This window comes from Haemaphysalis longicornis, unplaced genomic scaffold, assembly GCF_048455015.1.
Source record: "Haemaphysalis longicornis isolate Haplotype H1 unplaced genomic scaffold, Haemaphysalis longicornis Haplotype H1 scaffold_1, whole genome shotgun sequence".
Taxonomy (NCBI): Eukaryota; Metazoa; Arthropoda; class Arachnida; order Ixodida; family Ixodidae; genus Haemaphysalis; species Haemaphysalis longicornis.
Genome location: NW_027526203.1, coordinates 418,573,843 through 418,591,535, shown reverse-complemented (window position 1 = coordinate 418,591,535; position 17,693 = coordinate 418,573,843). Strand labels below are relative to the sequence as shown.

The window sequence follows — 17,693 nt, the reverse complement described above, 5'->3', positions numbered from 1 at the left end:
TCGAGAGTCGTCTGCACCTGTCATTACAACTGCCGCTGTAAAACAATCGCCTATGCGAGATTTGGGCGCACGCTTAGGAAGGCCTGAATCCGCGCGCCGCATAGCCCACGTGTAGCTTCGGTACGTAATAAAACCCCAATACGAATGAAATAAAGGCAGCGTGTGGATTATTTTAGCCGTTAGGTGGGTCATGTTAGGTGTGGCGGGATAATTGAGAGCGGCAAAGTAACCAGAAAGTTGGCTTTGTCGCAAGATTCAGTTTTGTCGACGCCACCTTTTTTCTACACACCCTGTCGACTCACGCAGTTTCGGTCAGAACCTAGTCTACAAGGGCTCCTCTGTAAAAATATCATACTGAAATTGGCCGCTAGGAGACGACTCTGTCATTACGTCGGCTTTCATTTACTTGTCATAATTGCTAAGTTCACAATGAAGTCGTAACCGTTGCGGAATTTCCGGCTGCTGTCAATACATGACCGTCCACTTACAGATAACGGCTGGAAGTATTGTTTTATAGAAAATGCCCAGAAACAAATTACGTGACACTTAGCCGCCAAGACGACTAACATTACGCCGGGTTTCGTGTACTTTTTGTAATTGCGTAGTTCACAGTAGTGCACTGCACGGGCCAGGGCCGGACAGCACGCATTTTCTCGGGCCCGGGCTGGGCTCGGCCTTGAACCAAAAAATGTTCGGGCCGTGCCTGAGGCCCGGCAGTCGCGTGCCGAAAATTTTAAGTTGTTGATAACGAATAGTTAAGTCGAGACAGTGACGGAATCCCGTCTGGCCGGGAGAATACATTTCAAACATGCACGTGACGTAAAGAATAAGAACGTCCGCAACAATGCTTTAGCCGAACGCGCCGTCGTGAATGACCACGGGATTGATTGGGTCAATGCAAGAATCGTCGCAACAGAAAAAGTGACAGCATCACGCCTACATCTGGAATCACTAATCATTCAGACCACATCTAACACAGTCAATCGTAACGACGGAAATCTAAACCCGATCTACGCACGCTCTTTGCAGCGATTACTTAAAGGGGTCCTGAAATGCCTTCCGCCGATGCATGGATGTACATGTAACCAAATAAAGCAATGTATTAGCAATCTCCTCCTGCAAGAATTTTGTTAAAGCGATGAGTATTAGCTGAGAAATCGTAAATCAAAAACCGCGCATTATCGTCGCGCCGTATTTCCTCCTCCTTTCAACTGTTTCTTCGCTGTTGGCCTCCCCTCCCATGATGCTCCGCTCCTCACCGGTGACGAACTTCCGCTATTGCGCTCCCACAGACTGCCGTCTGCTACGGGCCAGCTCTTTCGGCTTTTTCATCTTTGTTGACCCCATGGACACTCCTCTAAATGCTGGAAAAGTGAACGAAGGACCTGGCCGCATGTGTGCGGCCTGGCCTTGCCCTTTCGCGGTGTGCGTAGCTGCCGTTGGTATCGGCGGCGAATTCGCAGCCGCGCGGGGAGAATCGTGCGCTCGTTCCCTTTGGTGCACCGCGCACTGTTTATCCAAAAAGCGCGGTCTCAGATGTGACCCCGCTGGTGCCGGGTGTTATTTTGCGGCGGTTGTAATTCCTACTACCGGCGGCATGTGAAAAAGGACATTTTAAACCGACACAGAACCCGTGCACAAAACGCGCCGGATTGGATCGCTTTATCAGCGGCGATGAACGGGAAGGCGCAGAGCAAATTTAACCAACGCCACACTCGATCAGCGAGAACCCGTGTTCTGACAAGCTGCACCCATGTGTTGCATTCAACACTGACGGGAAAGCGTATGTTTGCACTTGTTTGGATAGTCGTAAAATGTCCAAACACTCCGGCACTCCGATAGCAGATGAGCCGGCGAGACATTTCGGACAACATTTGACAGATGGCGCCGTATGCATTAGTGTGTCGCTACGCAAAACTGATTAGACGCTCTACCGCTCTACTAAAACTCCCCTCGCAGTGTTTACGTAGCGGGATGCAAAAATTTAGCGTTTAGCGTATGCAAAGGCCACAAACGCTGTACTAAAACTCTATTAGCAGCAAAATAGCGTGCGTATGTGAGGCCGCTTGCGTTTACAAAGCTGCACGCCGAGCCCGTACGTTTCAAACCTAGTGACATCGTTTAAATACACTGGCAAGCACAGTGTAACGTAGTCAGATATAAACCGTATGCTCAGGCGATAAGCAAGAGCTTGTTTTATGTGATTGCGCATAAAGGCCCGTTCGCACTTGCGACGAAAGCGAGTGAAAGCGGCAGGAATTCCGTCGCTTTGTCGCGCGACGATCGTTTTTGTCGAATGGTCGGGACAAATTTTCGTCGCGCGACAGAATTTCCGTCGCATTCGCTCGCTTTCGTCGCAAGCGGGAATGGAAAGTTCTGCCGCTGCCGTCTGCGCCGCAGCTCGGAGGTAACCGCGCGATCTGCTCGGGCCGAACGAACGCGCACACTCCCGCACGGCAGCGCCCCTAGCTGCAGCCGGCCGCGTACATCGCTCCCGGCGCCCGCCTGGAGGCCGCCCTCGGCACACTAGCCAGTATATTTCAGGCACTATAATGGAGGACATATTTTTTGCTTCCGATTAACCTAGTTCTTTGCCCCTGTGTTTAGCACGTGAAGTGGTTAGCACGTCGTCCTCACGCAGCTCTGTATCGTCGTAGCATCGCTGATTGTCCGAACGAAGCTTGCAGCTAAGCCAATGCAGTGACCGAAGCTGTGTGTGTGCGTGCATCGCCTCCTGTGTGTTGTGGACGCGTTCGTTTCGCGATGAAATGCGGCATTGTACAGTCGGGATCAATTTGAAGGTGATCGCGGGAGCACCAACCGACCGCGACGACAGCGCCTTAGCGTGACACTTTTTAGCATCAGCCACAACGAGATTATGCTAGGTTTGCTCTTTCCATGACTGTTCCAGGCAGTGCGCGCACTGCCGTCAAAAACGATAAAGGCCACGCGCGTTTCTTTTTTTCTTTATCCTTTCATCGACATACTTCACACTGATACGCACGCTTCTCATGGTAACTATGCCGGCATGCCAGGGCATTGTTGTGTAAAAAAATGTAATTTGCTTCCGCAATTCCGAAGCAACGCCGCCTGCCGAGGTATCTTCGGTGTTATCAGGTTGCCGAGGAACAAAACGCGGATACGTCACCCAAAAAGGAATGAAGAAAAAAAACTGCGGCAGTCGGCCTTTCTAGAAGGGGGTGAGCGAATTCTATGTAACAGCCAAGAAGTGAGGAAGGGCAGCATAATCTCATATTCGCGAACGAAAAAAAGTGCCACAGAACGGCGCTCTGGTCTTGCTTGCTCGGTGCTCCCGCGATAACCTTCAAATTGAGCCTGACTGTACTTCTGCGGGTGGATAGTGCTTCCCATGGTCTGGATTATCTTTCTCGAACGACGTACGACTCAACCTCGCATGGGGTATGTGTAGTGTGCCTGGCTAAAAGCATTCTCGCTTGCGCGCCAGAGTTGTGACTTGCTGTTCGTCCACGCAAACCGGGTGTGAGGTGAGTGCCGAATTTACGACGGGCAGGAGGAGGCAACCCATCGTCTGTCAATCGCGGTTCAGACTTGCAACGCATGTTGTGACGTTGCGTTCGTTCGAAACGCATCTCTGGATTGTTTTGAAGTTGAATAAAATGTACGCGTCAAACCCTGGCATTCGGCTCAGGGCGTTCTCTGCGATTGCACCAAATAAGTGTCACGGGGCTTTCTTTATGGTACGTACTCATGTAACATAAAATCCATGTCGTGCTATGGCCGTGTTGCATTCAATACAAACGGTTAAGCGTTTGTTTACACTTGTTTCGTTTGTCGTAAAATGTCCAACACTCCGGCACTCCGCTGGCAGATCAGCGGGCGAGCCGATGCTGAGCAGACGACTCATCTCTGCCGGAAGTGCGTGAAAAAACCGCCCAATAGCAGGATGTCTAGCTCATGACGAACATATGGGAATAGATGATGTAGACATGTGAAGATGGCGGCGTCCAAAAACACGAAGGAAAGGGTGAGAAAAAAGCAACAAACTTTGCAACAAAAGTGTGAGCTTTCCGCTGCGCGTAAAAGAGTAATACTTGGCACAGATGATGTTGACGACCCTATCTAACGATTGCGCTAGTTCATTTAGTGTGCTCAAAATGCCTTTCAGGGCCCCTTTAAGCCCACTTAAACGACTCACTTCTGGTGATGCATTCAATGTGAACAAGGCTTCCGCGCTGGAAGCCGAAACGTCAAGAACGATTTTTGACTGGTCGGCGTCTCGTGTGTTTGAAATAACGAATAGTTGACTCATTGATCTTTTAGGTTAAATGAAAACAAAAAAGCGAAGTGCAGTCACTGCAGTGCCGTTAAAAAAATATGAGAAGACGTATTGCACTTATAAGGTCTTCAAGTCAATAAAAGAAAATGTAAGGGCTCCATCAGCATTGTGGGAGGTAGCAGGTCAGAAAACGAGGGCACTCCGGTCGCAGAGTACAACATGATTGTCTTTTTCTTGTGCTTTTCAAACTAAAAAAAAAAAAAAAGAACAAACGTGACCTGGACTTTTCACTTTGTGCTGGTCATGCCCCCAAAGATAAGCTAACGCACCCTTGGGTCTTTCTTACACTTTTTATAAATCACCTTTTTTGCCAATAAACGCGACTCTTTGAGTAGATAACTTTGTAAGATGGGAAAAACTGGGTTGTTCTAGGATAGGCACCAAGGTTAACCTTAGAGAAGTAAAGGGAAAAAATACAAGTTAAGCTAGCTCTCGGCAGAGTGTGCTAGCATCCAAAATATGTAGAAAGGAGAGTCCTTTGTGAAACGAATGGAATGAAACAATGCAAGGTGCAATATCTGTTCAATAAATGCATAAATAAACAGATTTTCCACTTTTCTCGATATCATTGAAACGATCCTCAGTGTGCCTTAAGTTCGAAGACTTTCGCAAATAAAGTGCGCATTTCACCGAGATTCTCGAAAATACATTTGCGAAGTCAGGATATTTATAAGTGAAAAGGTTTGGGTGTGTTGGTTCATAGCCACACAGAAAGCAAGTGCAGTAAAAAACAGAGGACGAGGCGTGGACAGGAGAAGCGCTAACTTTCAACAATTGGTTTATTGCAGAACTAGCGCATATAAACACGTCTGCCTAGCACGCTTGTCCTGTCCACGCATCGTCCTTTTTTTTTTTTTACTGCGCTTGTTTTCTGTGAGGATATTTATGTTGTAAAAAGATCGGTCCAAGTTTAAAAGAAATTTAAATTCAATATACTCGCTCTATGCTTAATTTTGTGTTAAAGAGACCAAACATTTTCGGGCTCGTGTTTTGACTCTCACACGGGTTGATATTTAAAAGCAGTCTGGCGGGCTCGGCCTATTTTATTAAATTCTGTCCGGCTCGGGCCGGGCTCGGGCCGGGAAGGGGCTCATATTTTAAAAATTTGTCGGGCTCGGGCCGGGATTTTATCTTAATGTTTTGTCGGGGCCGGGCCGAATCGGGCCGGGCCTAGAATTTACGGCCAGTGCAGTGCTCTAGTTCGCAGTGAAGTGGCAGATATCGTGGAATTCGTGTCTGCTATAATACAAGCGCTTCTACTGCAGGAAAAAAAAAAACCCGGGCCATCTCCACTAACGTGAAACCTGAGGAGGAGCGAAGCGTGCAGTGTATAAGTGTATTCTTGGCGCCTTGGTGTTTTTGCCAACGGAGATGAAACCGTTGGGGGGTAGAAGTATACAGCTTTTCTGTAAAAGTCTCTTGTCTTTGAAGCACGAAGCGCTGCAGCGCGAGGCGTAAACGAGTGTCCCGGTGTTTTTTTTTAGCACGCGTTACGTTCGAGCGCGAGGCGTAACTATACATGACTAGTACCGTGACTACATGAGACGACGATTACGACGACGACGATAGGAGACGCCAACAGCCCCAGCCCCTAAGGGGCTTCGCCCCTAAAAAGGACAGCCCCACGTTTGCCCACTAGAATAAAACTCTAGTCCGCCCAAGTTTCATTCAGCAAATTATTAGTTAGCCAACAAATATATGCTCAATTGCAAATTGCAAACGACGTGTTTGTTTCGCGCACTTCTTGGACTGCGCCCACCTCCACTGGTCATCCTTCTTCGCAGAGCGGAAGGACACTGAATTTTTTTTAAAGCGAAGTTGAAACGTAGTGTTCTGCACTGATGGTATCTTTACTGTAACGCGAAAACGCCCTGCAGGAAAGCCAACTTTCTCTGACAATGATGACGAATGATCGTGGGTGAAGTACCCGCCGCGGTGGCTCAGTGGCTAAGGCGTTGCGCTGCTGAGCACGAGGTCGCGGGTTCGATTCCCGGCTGCGGCGGCCGCTTTTCTGATGGAGGCGAAAAGCAAAAACGCCCGTGTGTACGAGATTTCGTCCCCAGGTGGTCAAAATTAATCCGGAGCCCTCCACTACGGCGCGCCTCATCGCCTGCGTTGCGTCGGCGCGTTAAACCCTACAATCAATCGATCAATCGTGGGTGAAGTGAAAAGAGAAAAACGCTTCAAGGGCCGGATTCGAACCTGAGTCCCTCACGTTATGAAGCCGGCGCCTATCCGAGTTCTCCATTTCGCTTTTTTTTTTTTATTAGAGTTCTCCATTTCGCCGTGGTCGAAACTCAGTCCAAACTCGGACTACAACCAAAGAATCCGTCCCGAGAAAGCTTCGCGTTCAACCATCGCCTCCTGTAAAATACTGGAGGCGATAGTTCAACCATCGTCGTCATTAAGCGGAGGGGTGCATGATTTCGTTTTAGTCACTCAGGAGGGCGTAATGCAGCCACAGCTATCTGTCGTGATACGGGTACACGTTGTTAGGCATGCTCAGAAACTATCTTATATTGAGTGTTGGTGCAGTTGCGCAGTGCAAGTCAGCCGGCGAAAAACGGGCGCGGAAAGCACTGCTTTCGCAGCCAGGCAGACGTATCTGGAGGTCATCGATCATGATCGGAATCGCAGTGCTGAGTGTTTCGTCCTATCTTCGCCTGCCCTTTGCTTTGCACATAGGCTTACCCCCTGCAGACCAGTTTTGCGCATATTACTCGCGACTGCTTCAGAATGGTCCGGAGAGGATCCTGCAGTGAAAAGTCGCCCCTGCTCCCCAAGCCCTCCGTCGTTAAGCAGAATGGCCTTCCAGCGAGCCCTGGTTCAGCCAGTGCCGTGGGCCTGCAGCCGCGGCTTGGTCTTGCCAATGGCGTATCGCTGATCGTCGGCTCGATCGTTGGAGCGGGAGTCTTTGTGTCGCCCGCTGGCATAGTTCGGTACGCCGGATCCGCCGGCATGTCCCTTGTGGTGTGGGCGCTGTCTGGACTCTCGTGCTTCATCGGGGCACTCTGCTACACGGAGCTGGGAACCATGATTCCGAAGTCCGGCGGGGATTATACGTACATTTCTGCGGCCTTCGGTCCCCTTCCCGGATTTCTTCACTTGTGGACGATGCTCGTGATAGCGCAACCGGCTAGCAACGCTGTCGTGGCCCTCACACTTGCCAATTACCTGTTGCGACCATTCTACGGGGACGTGGACTGCATTTCGCCGTTCTGGGCTGTCCGGCTCATCGCTGCTTGTGCACTTTGTAAGCTCCTCGTGCGCTTTCTGCGTCGTGAACATGCGCTTCCGTGGCGGACGCTTGTGCTGATTCTATTCAATGCTCACGTGCGGGCTGTTATGCGCGCGCGGAGCAATTACAAGCTTCACGTTTTGGGTGGTTACCTTGCGCGTCGTTGAACTCAATCATTTAACCGTCTAGCACGCTTGCCTTAGTTTAGATACAAGATGTTGTATTTGCTTGGGTGCTGCTTATTTGCGCAGAAGTGTATGGGCGTTTCTGGCCGCGTGGGCATTGACTGACGTAATGTCTGTGCGGCTACGTTGGAGGTTTGTGAGCTGAAGGGGTTAGGATGCGTGCAGCGGCGTCAAAGATCATATGCAAGAGGCGCCAACAAACGGAAAAAAATATTGACGAAACCATGCGTGCATTCCGCGTCTACATCAGGAATGTCTGGCGCAAGTTTGCCTACGGCTTTTCAAATTTCATTAATCCAAATAGGGGCAGTGATGGTTCTAGTGCTTTATAATAATGAATTTGTATTGTTTTCCTGGTGACATCTTTCTGATGACATTGTTTGTCTTTCTTCTGTTTCTTCCTAGGTTTACTTACGTTCATCAACTGCTACAATGTCAAGTGGGCAACCTTCGTGCAAGATTCCCTCATGTTTGCCAAGGTCATCGCTCTGGTCATCATCATCATTGCGGGTTTTGTGCACCTTGCTCAAGGTGGGTCACGGGGCCTTACAATAATCTATACCATCTTTATTCACGCTAGTTAATCCTTCTCCCCCCCCCCCCTATTTTCGCGGGGGGGGGGGGGGGGAGGGGGGGTTGCGCACACGTATAGCCACTCGGCCGCACGGCGGCGCTGCCTGCTCGGAAGCTTGCAGCGACGTGGCGACGTTATGGTGTCTGAAAGACACCATAGCGACGTGACGTTTGCAGGCAAGTGCGTGGACACCGACGTGATTTGCTTCGCGCTGGGTGGTTATAAGCCCTGTGCGCGGCATGTCCTTTTTCTTGCGTTGCCTTGAACGAGCGGGGTAGGCATAAATTTCTCCACCCATGCCTGCCAGCTTGTTTCATGTGGTGGCGTGCGAGACGCTGCTGTGGTTACCGTGCCACCCTGGCCTGCTGTGTGCTTTGCGTTGCGCGAATTCGGCGTTTGTTGAATGTGGGGAAATGATCGCGAGAGGTATATATGCTTAGAATTAGTAGGTGCAGCGGCGCCGACGCTCCGCTGAGCTGGAGTGACAAAGGTTTCATTATTGACCAGAAACAGATGGCAAAATTTATGCGCCTCGAGCTTCGCGATTGCTGCGCCGCCTGTCGCCGCTTCTCCGCGGCGCTTACGGGATGTCCGCTGCGCAGCTGATAGCGGCTCATGCAGTGTTTTGGTTCTTTTTCGCTTCTTTTGCCTTTCCGCGCCCTAAACATCTTGTTATGGTGATGTCTGTAAGCAAATAGTACGTTTAGGGCACTTCAAAAAACAGCTGCGTCCTGATTAGAGTGCTCGAACGCCAACAACAGCGAACCGGGGACGCGGTACTGCGCGCTTCTTCGCCGCTCTTCCGGGCGTCGGCGACGGCAGCACCACATCACCACTGTCACCTCCGAATATCTCAGGCGCAAGCGAGTTTAGACCTGGTATTGGCACAGTCAGAGGTTAGTTTCGTTTTGCAGCCCGGACAACGAATTCGGCCTTATTGTTTTGAATGCATAGGTTGTAGAAAAATATCACTCGGGGAGGTGATTACTATAATATCTGACAATGACTTGTGCCTTTTATAGAAATAGAGGCCACGCGAAAATGGTAAGTCTATTCCAAGTCTGTGGGTCGTTAAATATGTGCCCACTCCCGCCTGATAGCATGGACCAAGGAGAGTTAATGAAACCACGAAAAAATAAATGGTCTGCCAAGTCCGGAAGCAATGTAATAGCTCAAGCGGGAAGGAAAAAACCAGGTGCAGCTTCGGAAATCCTAGAGACGTTCGTCTTACCTTAATCTAGGTTGAACTCACTAGACCAACTAGGTGCGAAATGCACTGGTACTGTATTTTCCAAGACAGGGATGGGGAGGAGGGGGTGCTTAACTATCGTTGTGTGCAAATGCGGAGGGAAATCAAGGAATGACCGTTTTATTTTAGTAAGGACACACAAGCTGCGCGTTCACCTTTATTTTGTTTCTCAAATTTAACGAACAGCAGATCAACCGGCGGACACATTTTTTCAAGAGTAATTATATCAAGTTCACAAGCGATAAAAGGTGTCGTTGAAAGAGTGTGGTATCTGATAATGCCCTCTGATTTAACTTTTGTGCTAAATTCTGCAGGCTCCCTGTGTCATATGATGATGTTTCAAAGAAGCGTTTCGTCACGGCCGCGGATATAATCGATGACTGTTTGGGAAAGGTTCGATTCCCGGCCGCGGCGGCCGCTTTTCTGATGGAGGCGAAAAGCAAAAACGCCCGTGTGTACGAGATTTCGGCGCACGATAAAGATCCCCAGGTGGTCAAAATTAATCCGGAGCCCTCCACTACGGCGCGCCTCATCGCCTGCGTTGCGTCGGCGCGTTAAACCCCACAATCAATCGACTGTTTGGGAAAGCTCACCTCGCGACAAGACGTCCCAGCCGTAAATTCTTTGTGCTGACTCCCGCATGTAATTTTGCGTTATCCATGGTACTTATTGCATAAAATGTTCGTGAAATTTATACCACATTAGCTTGTTCAGGGTAGTGATCCATATCCGAGATATGAAGTGTACTGGCGGGCTGTCAGGTATGAGTGCTCCGCTAGATTATGAAAGCACACGAAACCGATTTACATAGCAGTGTATAGCATGAGCATATGAAAGAACGCTGCTTACGGAGGTACTGTTAGTAAATTTCAGGGCAGTGGAATTACAGTCAGCTCCATGCATATATCCCGGTTTCGTGACGCGAGCTTGTGACACACACCTGGCGCTATGCGGACCGTATGTACGACAGTAAGATCGCGTCAGAAGCATTTACACTCTCGTAAATACACTACATTTGCGAACAGAGTGATTGCTCCACATAAATATGTATTTCCAACGCATACAAACAGAAAATATCAGTCGCGGACGTGCCTCAAAAGCAACGGTAGCCACCCTAGCAACGGCGACAGTGGTGAGTGGGCCGGCAACTCCCTCGGCTGCTTTCTAAACGGGCCGCTAGGGGGATTTCAGTGGCGCCCCTACAGGCAGCGCTCGAGGCGTATAAAAGTAATAAATTTTATGACTAATTACTCAAAACTGCTTAGAATAACTGAATTACATTATAAATTACTGGTCTTGGAAAGTAATAACACAGTCACTTTGCAGAAGTAATGAAATTAATTTTCAATTACTACTCAGTTTTATCACATAGAAGGAAACGCTGCACGATTCAATGTTTATAAGACATCTAGATCACTTTATTACATTGAAGCGGCAAGCGAGGGTAGCGGCCCTCTTTAAAGAAAAAATGGTACCCACCAGAAAAGGAAAGGAGAAACTTTTAAAAAAGATAAAGTAATAAACAACAACAAAACAAGAAGTGTAAAAGCCAAAGCTGCTTTCCTACGTGCAAATGCAGGTAATGTTACCTTGAAGAAGATCAGTGCAGCCATGCAATCAAGGGGCTGGTGCATCCTATACCCATTTGAGTAGTACTATCACACTTAAAATGTATAGCGCAAAAAAAAAAAAAAAAAGACGGGTTGAAAAGATGCACAAGGACAAGGATGTCCTTGTGCATCCTTTCAGTCCGTCCTTTTTTTGCGCTATACATCCCTTAGGTATGATCGACCAACTAGCCCAACAGTGTACCTTATTAGTACTATCACGGCTTTTATGAATCGCAAACACCCCCACCTTCCCCTTTTTTTTTACTGTGTTAGTGGTGTACAGCCCGCACCCAGTTATCATCACGGTGCAGAGCAGAACATACACACTGAGATCTGCTGTTGGCCAATGCTCACCTTCCTCCCCCTCTGTGCCATAAGCACAAAATTAATTTTGTGCTTGTGGCTTAGATCGAGGGGGACGGAGGTGAGGGGTTCCTGGCCTGACGTTAGGCTGAATGTTATGCTTTGAGGTGCAATAATGTTAGCTGGTACCCGCAACTTGATGTGCAATGAGTTTCGCATTGCTTGACACCAGGGAGTGCTTGACACATTGTTAGGCTCAACGATAGGGTTCCCTAACGTTAAGCCTAACAAAGGTGATAGCACATACCCGCAGCGGTGTATTGCCCATATGTGCGTCGGCAGAGGGGTGAAAAAAGGGCACCCCCCCTCCCCCTTCCCCCCAAACAACACCAGCACTTGCCCTACCCGCCGCGGTGGCTCAGTGGTTAAGGCGTTGCACTGCTGAGCACAAGGTCGCGAATTCGTTTCCCGGCCGCGGCGGCCGCTTTTCTCATGGAGGCGAAAAGTGAAAACGCCCGTGTGTTCAAGATTTCGGCACACGTTAAAGATCCCAAGGTGGTAAAAATTAATCCGGAGCCCTCCACTATGGCGCGCTTCATTGCCTGCGTTGCGTCGGCGCGTTAAACCCAACAATCAATCAGCACTTGCCCTCCCCCTCTCCCCCCGTGATGCAACAAATGGGTTTGCCCCCCTCAAAATAAAATCCTGCGAACACCCATGGTATTGACCAACGCTTACCCTTGAGTTTTACGATTTTGTGCAAGTCCCAAAACTCGCACTATGAGACATACTGGTCAACAGAGTAGCACATACCCGCAGGGGTGTATTGGCCAACTTTTTCCGTGGCACGTGGCATTTCATGCGAGCCCCAAAACTCTCAAAATGATGCCAAAATCGCACTTAGAGTAGTTACATTGGTATAAGGCCTGCACAATGCTAGTGCAGTCCAACTACTTTCACAGTGTGGATTTGCACTTTTTTTTTTGTTGTGTAAAAGTGTTGAGCTTCCTGATGTGTAGGTTAATGTCTGAGCATTGCATATGCAAGGACATATGCAAGGACATATGCAAGGCGTATGTCCTTGTTTATTTAACTTCTGTCAGTGGTAATACAACTCCCTAAACCAAACAGAGTTGTTTTCAGTGCAGGAATTAAATACCATCACATGTAATAAGAGAAGCCAGCTTAAGCTATCCTGCCCATGAACTTTATTTCCTTCAGAATGAAATCCCTCCCTGTGCATACAATATATTTGTTTATAAGGGAAAAGGGAGGGCAGGTTGGTGGCCGATTGCTTTGACAGCATCAGAGAGTTAAAAAATTGAGGGGGAACTCTGCTCTCTCACAAGTAAAAAGCATGAGCACCCTGTAAGCAGGTGGCAAGGTTATTCATCTGAAGTGCATCAACGTACCCACAAAATGAACTGGGAAACCAGGCTTAGTGCAACCAGCGATGACAAATACTGCATGCAGCTGTCGCAGTGTACCCGCTGGACAGTGTGCTATCACGATTTACAATTACTAGTTGTCCGCAAGCAGTCCTCAACTATATCTTGCAAAGTCATTCTGAGGGTTGAAATGAGCTCAAGTTGCTTTACTTCTGTGTTTTTATATAGTTGTGGAAAACAGGTGCAGATGGCATAATCTACGTGGGTGGCTGAACTTGCCCACTGTGGGAATAATTCTTGTGGTGAGGAATTTGTGTCCTTCATGTTGTCACATTTTTAAAGAGCCTTGTATTCTGACTTGAAGTGCTCACTTTGCCCCGCAATACTTTGGTCTTTCTATCCAGTAGCAATCACACTCTGTTTTGCCATTGTTTGCAGGAAACACCGGAAACCTCCAAAACATGTTCGAGGGGACAACGAGAGATCCTGGGCTCATTTGCTTATCCTTTTATGCCGGGCTGTTTTCTTATGCCGGATGGTAAGCAAAAAATGCAGGATCCTTAAAATGTGCTTCGAACTAAACAGACATTTCTGCAGCTATCACCATGGCAGTGTTTTACTATTACGTGCAAGGAAATGTTCGAAATCGTCAGCATTTCTTGAGGTTCTTTGTTCCATGCATACATGTTGCCGTCTTTGCTGCCACTCTTCAAATTGACAGTCTTTGCACCTGTGGGCAAAGCAAGAACAGATATGCCTACATCAAGCAAGCATGAATGTGCCAGTCTTTACTGGGATCTTCGCCAACATTTCGATGCATTCTTCCAACAGATGTGCGAAAAAAATCGGCACACGCTAAGCTCTCAGCAATATTTGTCAATACTGGTCTCCCAGCAATTTGTTGATCAGATTTGTGACTTGCAGTACATTGATATGGAAAACATTCCTTTCCTCATAGGCAGCGAGAATTCACTCCTGGGTGATAGCTCTTCTGGCACAGCTTTCACATCATTTTATTGATGCTTTGGTTCCTGGACTGCAAATTAGCTAGGTTGTGTGAGATGGAAGAAACTCGAAAGTGATTGTTGTGGCATTCTTGGCCAAAGCATTTCAGCCGCGAGCACATGAATTAGGAGCCTCATGTATTTGTCAAAGACTGTAGCCATCAGCCATATATGCTTGTTGCTTTTGTAAATGCAGCCCTTTGGCAATGTCGTGCTGTGGAAGTACCATCGTTTCGGCAACTTTGCCAAGCATAAGGAAAGGTAGCTCATGAACTGTGGCAAATTTCCCAAAAGCACAAGCACACAATTTTTGTTTTGTTTGTTGCCAGAAGAACCAGCTGCTCTTGGAAGAACCAGTAGTATCCTGGAAAAACGAAGCCACGTCTAGGTCACAAACGTTGGTGTGCCTGTATTGATTTCGGCCAGGTGTCAAGTGTCATTTACTTGATGGTTGCCCACTTGATATGGGGAGCTTGCTTTGGGGTACCCTAGCAGTGCTGGATATCACCAGAAAAGTCCAAATAAATTTTGGTCCCTTTAAAACAGACTGCTGCTTTCTCCATAGTTTTATAAGCTTGTCTGTGCTACCTCCGAGAGGGAGCGAGGAAATGTGCAGCAGTTATTGAAAGGAGGCAGGTGTAACCATTTTCTTGAGGCTGACGCTCTCCTCCCGTGCCTGAATGTTGGTGTGACAGCACTTGTCACTTCATCCTAAGTGGAGTACTTTATCAGTGCGTGTCAGTTGATGCCATGTGTAGCTTCACATAAAGCAAAAACTCAAATAATCAATTTTGTGACAATGGGGGTTCAATGTATATTGTTCCACTATTGAAACAATACCTTGAAAACGACAGAGAATGAAATGAAATTCTTCAAAATTTTTTACTTGCTTTCAGTTCAGGAATGCACCTATTTTTTTTTTTTTGTGACTGCTAAATCTCTTGCACTATTTTTGTATTTTAGGAACTACCTGAACTTTGTTACGGAAGAACTGAAGAATCCCTTTAGGTATGTGGGTTTTGTTTGCATTTTTAGGAGGTACATCTTAGATAGTTTTTATTTAGACTGCATATTATCAAAGCATGTATAATCAGTATTTCTAAAAGAAATTCCGGCTTGCAGCCGCCAGACAGCATTGTTAAAAAGTAAGCTGCACAAATGAGACATGGAATAAGTTGCCCCAGGTACACCTGGTTATGTGCACTCATGTGTGCTTGCAGTTTGTAGTGGTTGTCAATACATCTCTTCAGCAGGCAGTATGCATGCATTAAGGGGGGACGTGGCAAGTAAAACGACTTTTTTATTTATGGACCAAATTGAACCAAATTAGGAGCATTTGTGTAGCTAACCATTCTAACAAAAATATTGAAATCAGATTAAAGATACCTTCTATACTTTTTAAGTTGGAAGACTAATTACCTGAAGCTTGCAATCAGCATAATTAAATAATTAGGCAAGAAGTCAACCAGATTTGTATGTCAGTGTGATTAGAAATGCCTATTCTGTGCAAGGAAGCTATTAGATTATTGCATTATATCCTTTAAGCATAAAGAAAGAACAAGTAAAGTTTCACCTTCCTTTCAAAATCAGAAATAGTGTCATGTCAAAAAGAAAGTGAATCTTCTGTCTTTCTTTTTGGATACCTAAAGGAAATAAATCAATAATCAAATAGCTTCCTTGCACAGAATGGACCTTCCTCGTAATGCTGACATAAAAATCTTGTTGAGTTCTTGCCTAATTAGTTAATTAATCTTGCGACAGCTCTGTGAAGGTAATTAGTCTGGTAACTAAAAAAGTATAGAAGATATTTTAAAACTGATTTAAGTTTTGTTATTAGGTTAGTTAACTACATAAAATCTCCTAATTTGGCTAAATTTGGTCCATAATTAACAAAAATAGTTTTACTTGCCACGTCCCCCCTTAACTAAAGAGGGATTAGATCTGAGCAGACAAATCATTGTTGTGTGTCGACCCGCCGCGGTGGCTCAGTGGCTAAGGCGTTGCGCTGCTGAGCACGAGGTCGCGGGTTCGATTCCCGGCCGCGGCGGCCGCTTTTCTGATGGAGGCGAAAAGCAAAAACGCCCGTGTGTACGAGATTTCGGCGCACGATAAAGATCCCCAGGTGGTCAAAATTAATCCGGAGCCCTCCACTACGGCGCGCCTCATCGCCTGTGTTGTGTCGGCGCGTTAAACCCCACAATCAGATCAGATTGTTGTGTGTCGAAGAATAAGCAGAGAAACAACCGTATTTCGAAGAGGAAAATAAAGGGCTCATGGCTCTTCAGTCCTACCAGACAGTGCGCCAGCAGTGCACAGCATACCAAAATTTTCAAATCTGCGCTGCTAGTACATGAAATTTTTATTAGTTATATTTTCAAAAACGCTGTACAAAGTATGGCTGTGCATGAATATTTTGGAATACTTTGGTAGTTCACAACTTCACAGTCCACTTAAATATCTACAGAATCCAAAACATAGATGTGTTTTCCCCTTGGTACTTAAAAAGTCCTTTCTTTTTTTCTATTTTTAATAATGAATTCTTGCGTACTCCTTATGCATGTCTCCAAACTTGTGTTTTTTAGGAATTTGCCATTTGCGATCTACATTTCCCTACCCATGGTGACAATCATCTACCTTCTCGCCAATGTTTCATACTTTGTGGTGTTGACTGCTGAAGAGGTTCAGTCTGCTAATGCTGTGGCGGTGGTAAGTGCAGTTGCAATTTATTGCCTGTGAGGGCTTACCTACTTGCTGTATATCGGCCATGATTACTGTTGTGCTTGGAGTTGCTGGCTAAGTACAGATTTTGAACAGCACTTGACATTCATCACTGTACCATGGCTTACAGTTCAAAGCAGTTTGTTAGATTCAATGAAAAATGCTGAAAGTTTGGCTGTTTGTACATAAAAGCCTTCCTCTGTTTGCTTCAAAAGGCCCTAAAACACTGGCTATAAATAGTGGCTCATTCGTGCATACCTTTAAAATCCTCATATTCTTTTATGGAATATGAGGAAAAGCATCCTTTCACTCTGAATTGCATCGCAGATGACATGCCACATGCGCTTTGAATTGCAGCAAAGAAAAGGTTTGCTGAAAGCTGTGAAAAACACTATGAATATAAAGTGGGACGTACATGCTACAGGCTGCCGTTAGAGTGCGGCTTTTTGCTGCGGATAATGTGCCTTCCACAATGCTCTAAGCTTCAAGGAAAGGAGAAAGCTATTCAGAGGCCTTTAACTCAATAGTCATTGGTGTTATGAAGTCTTCTGTTATTTGTTCTGAATAGATAGTTTTACAGATGTCCAAATGCGAGATTACTTGTACTTTAGACATTTGTTTCAGCCATAACTATTTTGTGCTGGCATGAATGGTACTCTTATGAATAAGTTTTGTTTAGGTGCACCTCTGCTGGCAGAATATGAAATCTCTTGATGTGCAGTTTTTGCTTGAGAGAAAAGTGACCGGTTTATGACTACAGTAATGTTGCTGACAATGTGTGTCAACATGTGAAATACAAGTTTCTTTTCCCCCATAGTCTTGAAAAAAAAATTGAAATTGCAATGCTATGTAGAGCTTGTGTTTACTGATGGTTGGCGGTGATAACATCATCTCGTCTCATGCCTGAAAAGCACAGCAGAGGAGCATGACAGCTGAGGACGCGTAGTGTTATGAAAAATTTCAGTGACCTTGGTAACGCCATCGTGCTATAAAGTTTAGTCTAGTAGCAATAAGCCAAGCACTCGACACTAGTAGAATTTTTCATGTCCTGCTCAGCTGTGGAATGTTAAAAGGCATCACTAACTGAATATAGCCCATCGGTAGTA

At 46.6% G+C, this 17,693-nt stretch overlaps 1 protein-coding gene across 2 annotated transcripts in view; it reads left to right on the top strand.

Annotated features, from left to right (window-relative positions):
* Mnd (L-type amino acid transporter minidiscs) overlaps positions 1-17,693 on the top strand; it is a 107,111-nt gene that overhangs the window by 72,449 nt on the left and 16,969 nt on the right. The window contains exons 1-5 of one of the 2 annotated variants that reach the window (XM_077687159.1): positions 6,857-7,571; positions 8,147-8,272; positions 13,304-13,403; positions 14,833-14,877; positions 16,452-16,575. In XM_077687159.1, the coding sequence (XP_077543285.1) occupies positions 7,055-7,571; positions 8,147-8,272; positions 13,304-13,403; positions 14,833-14,877; positions 16,452-16,575 (912 nt within the window). In that variant the 5' untranslated portion in view covers positions 6,857-7,054. Of the gene's footprint in view, positions 1-6,856; positions 7,572-8,146; positions 8,273-13,303; positions 13,404-14,832; positions 14,878-16,451; positions 16,576-17,693 lie in introns of those variants that run through there. The other variant, XM_077687160.1, reaches the window with a different exon arrangement.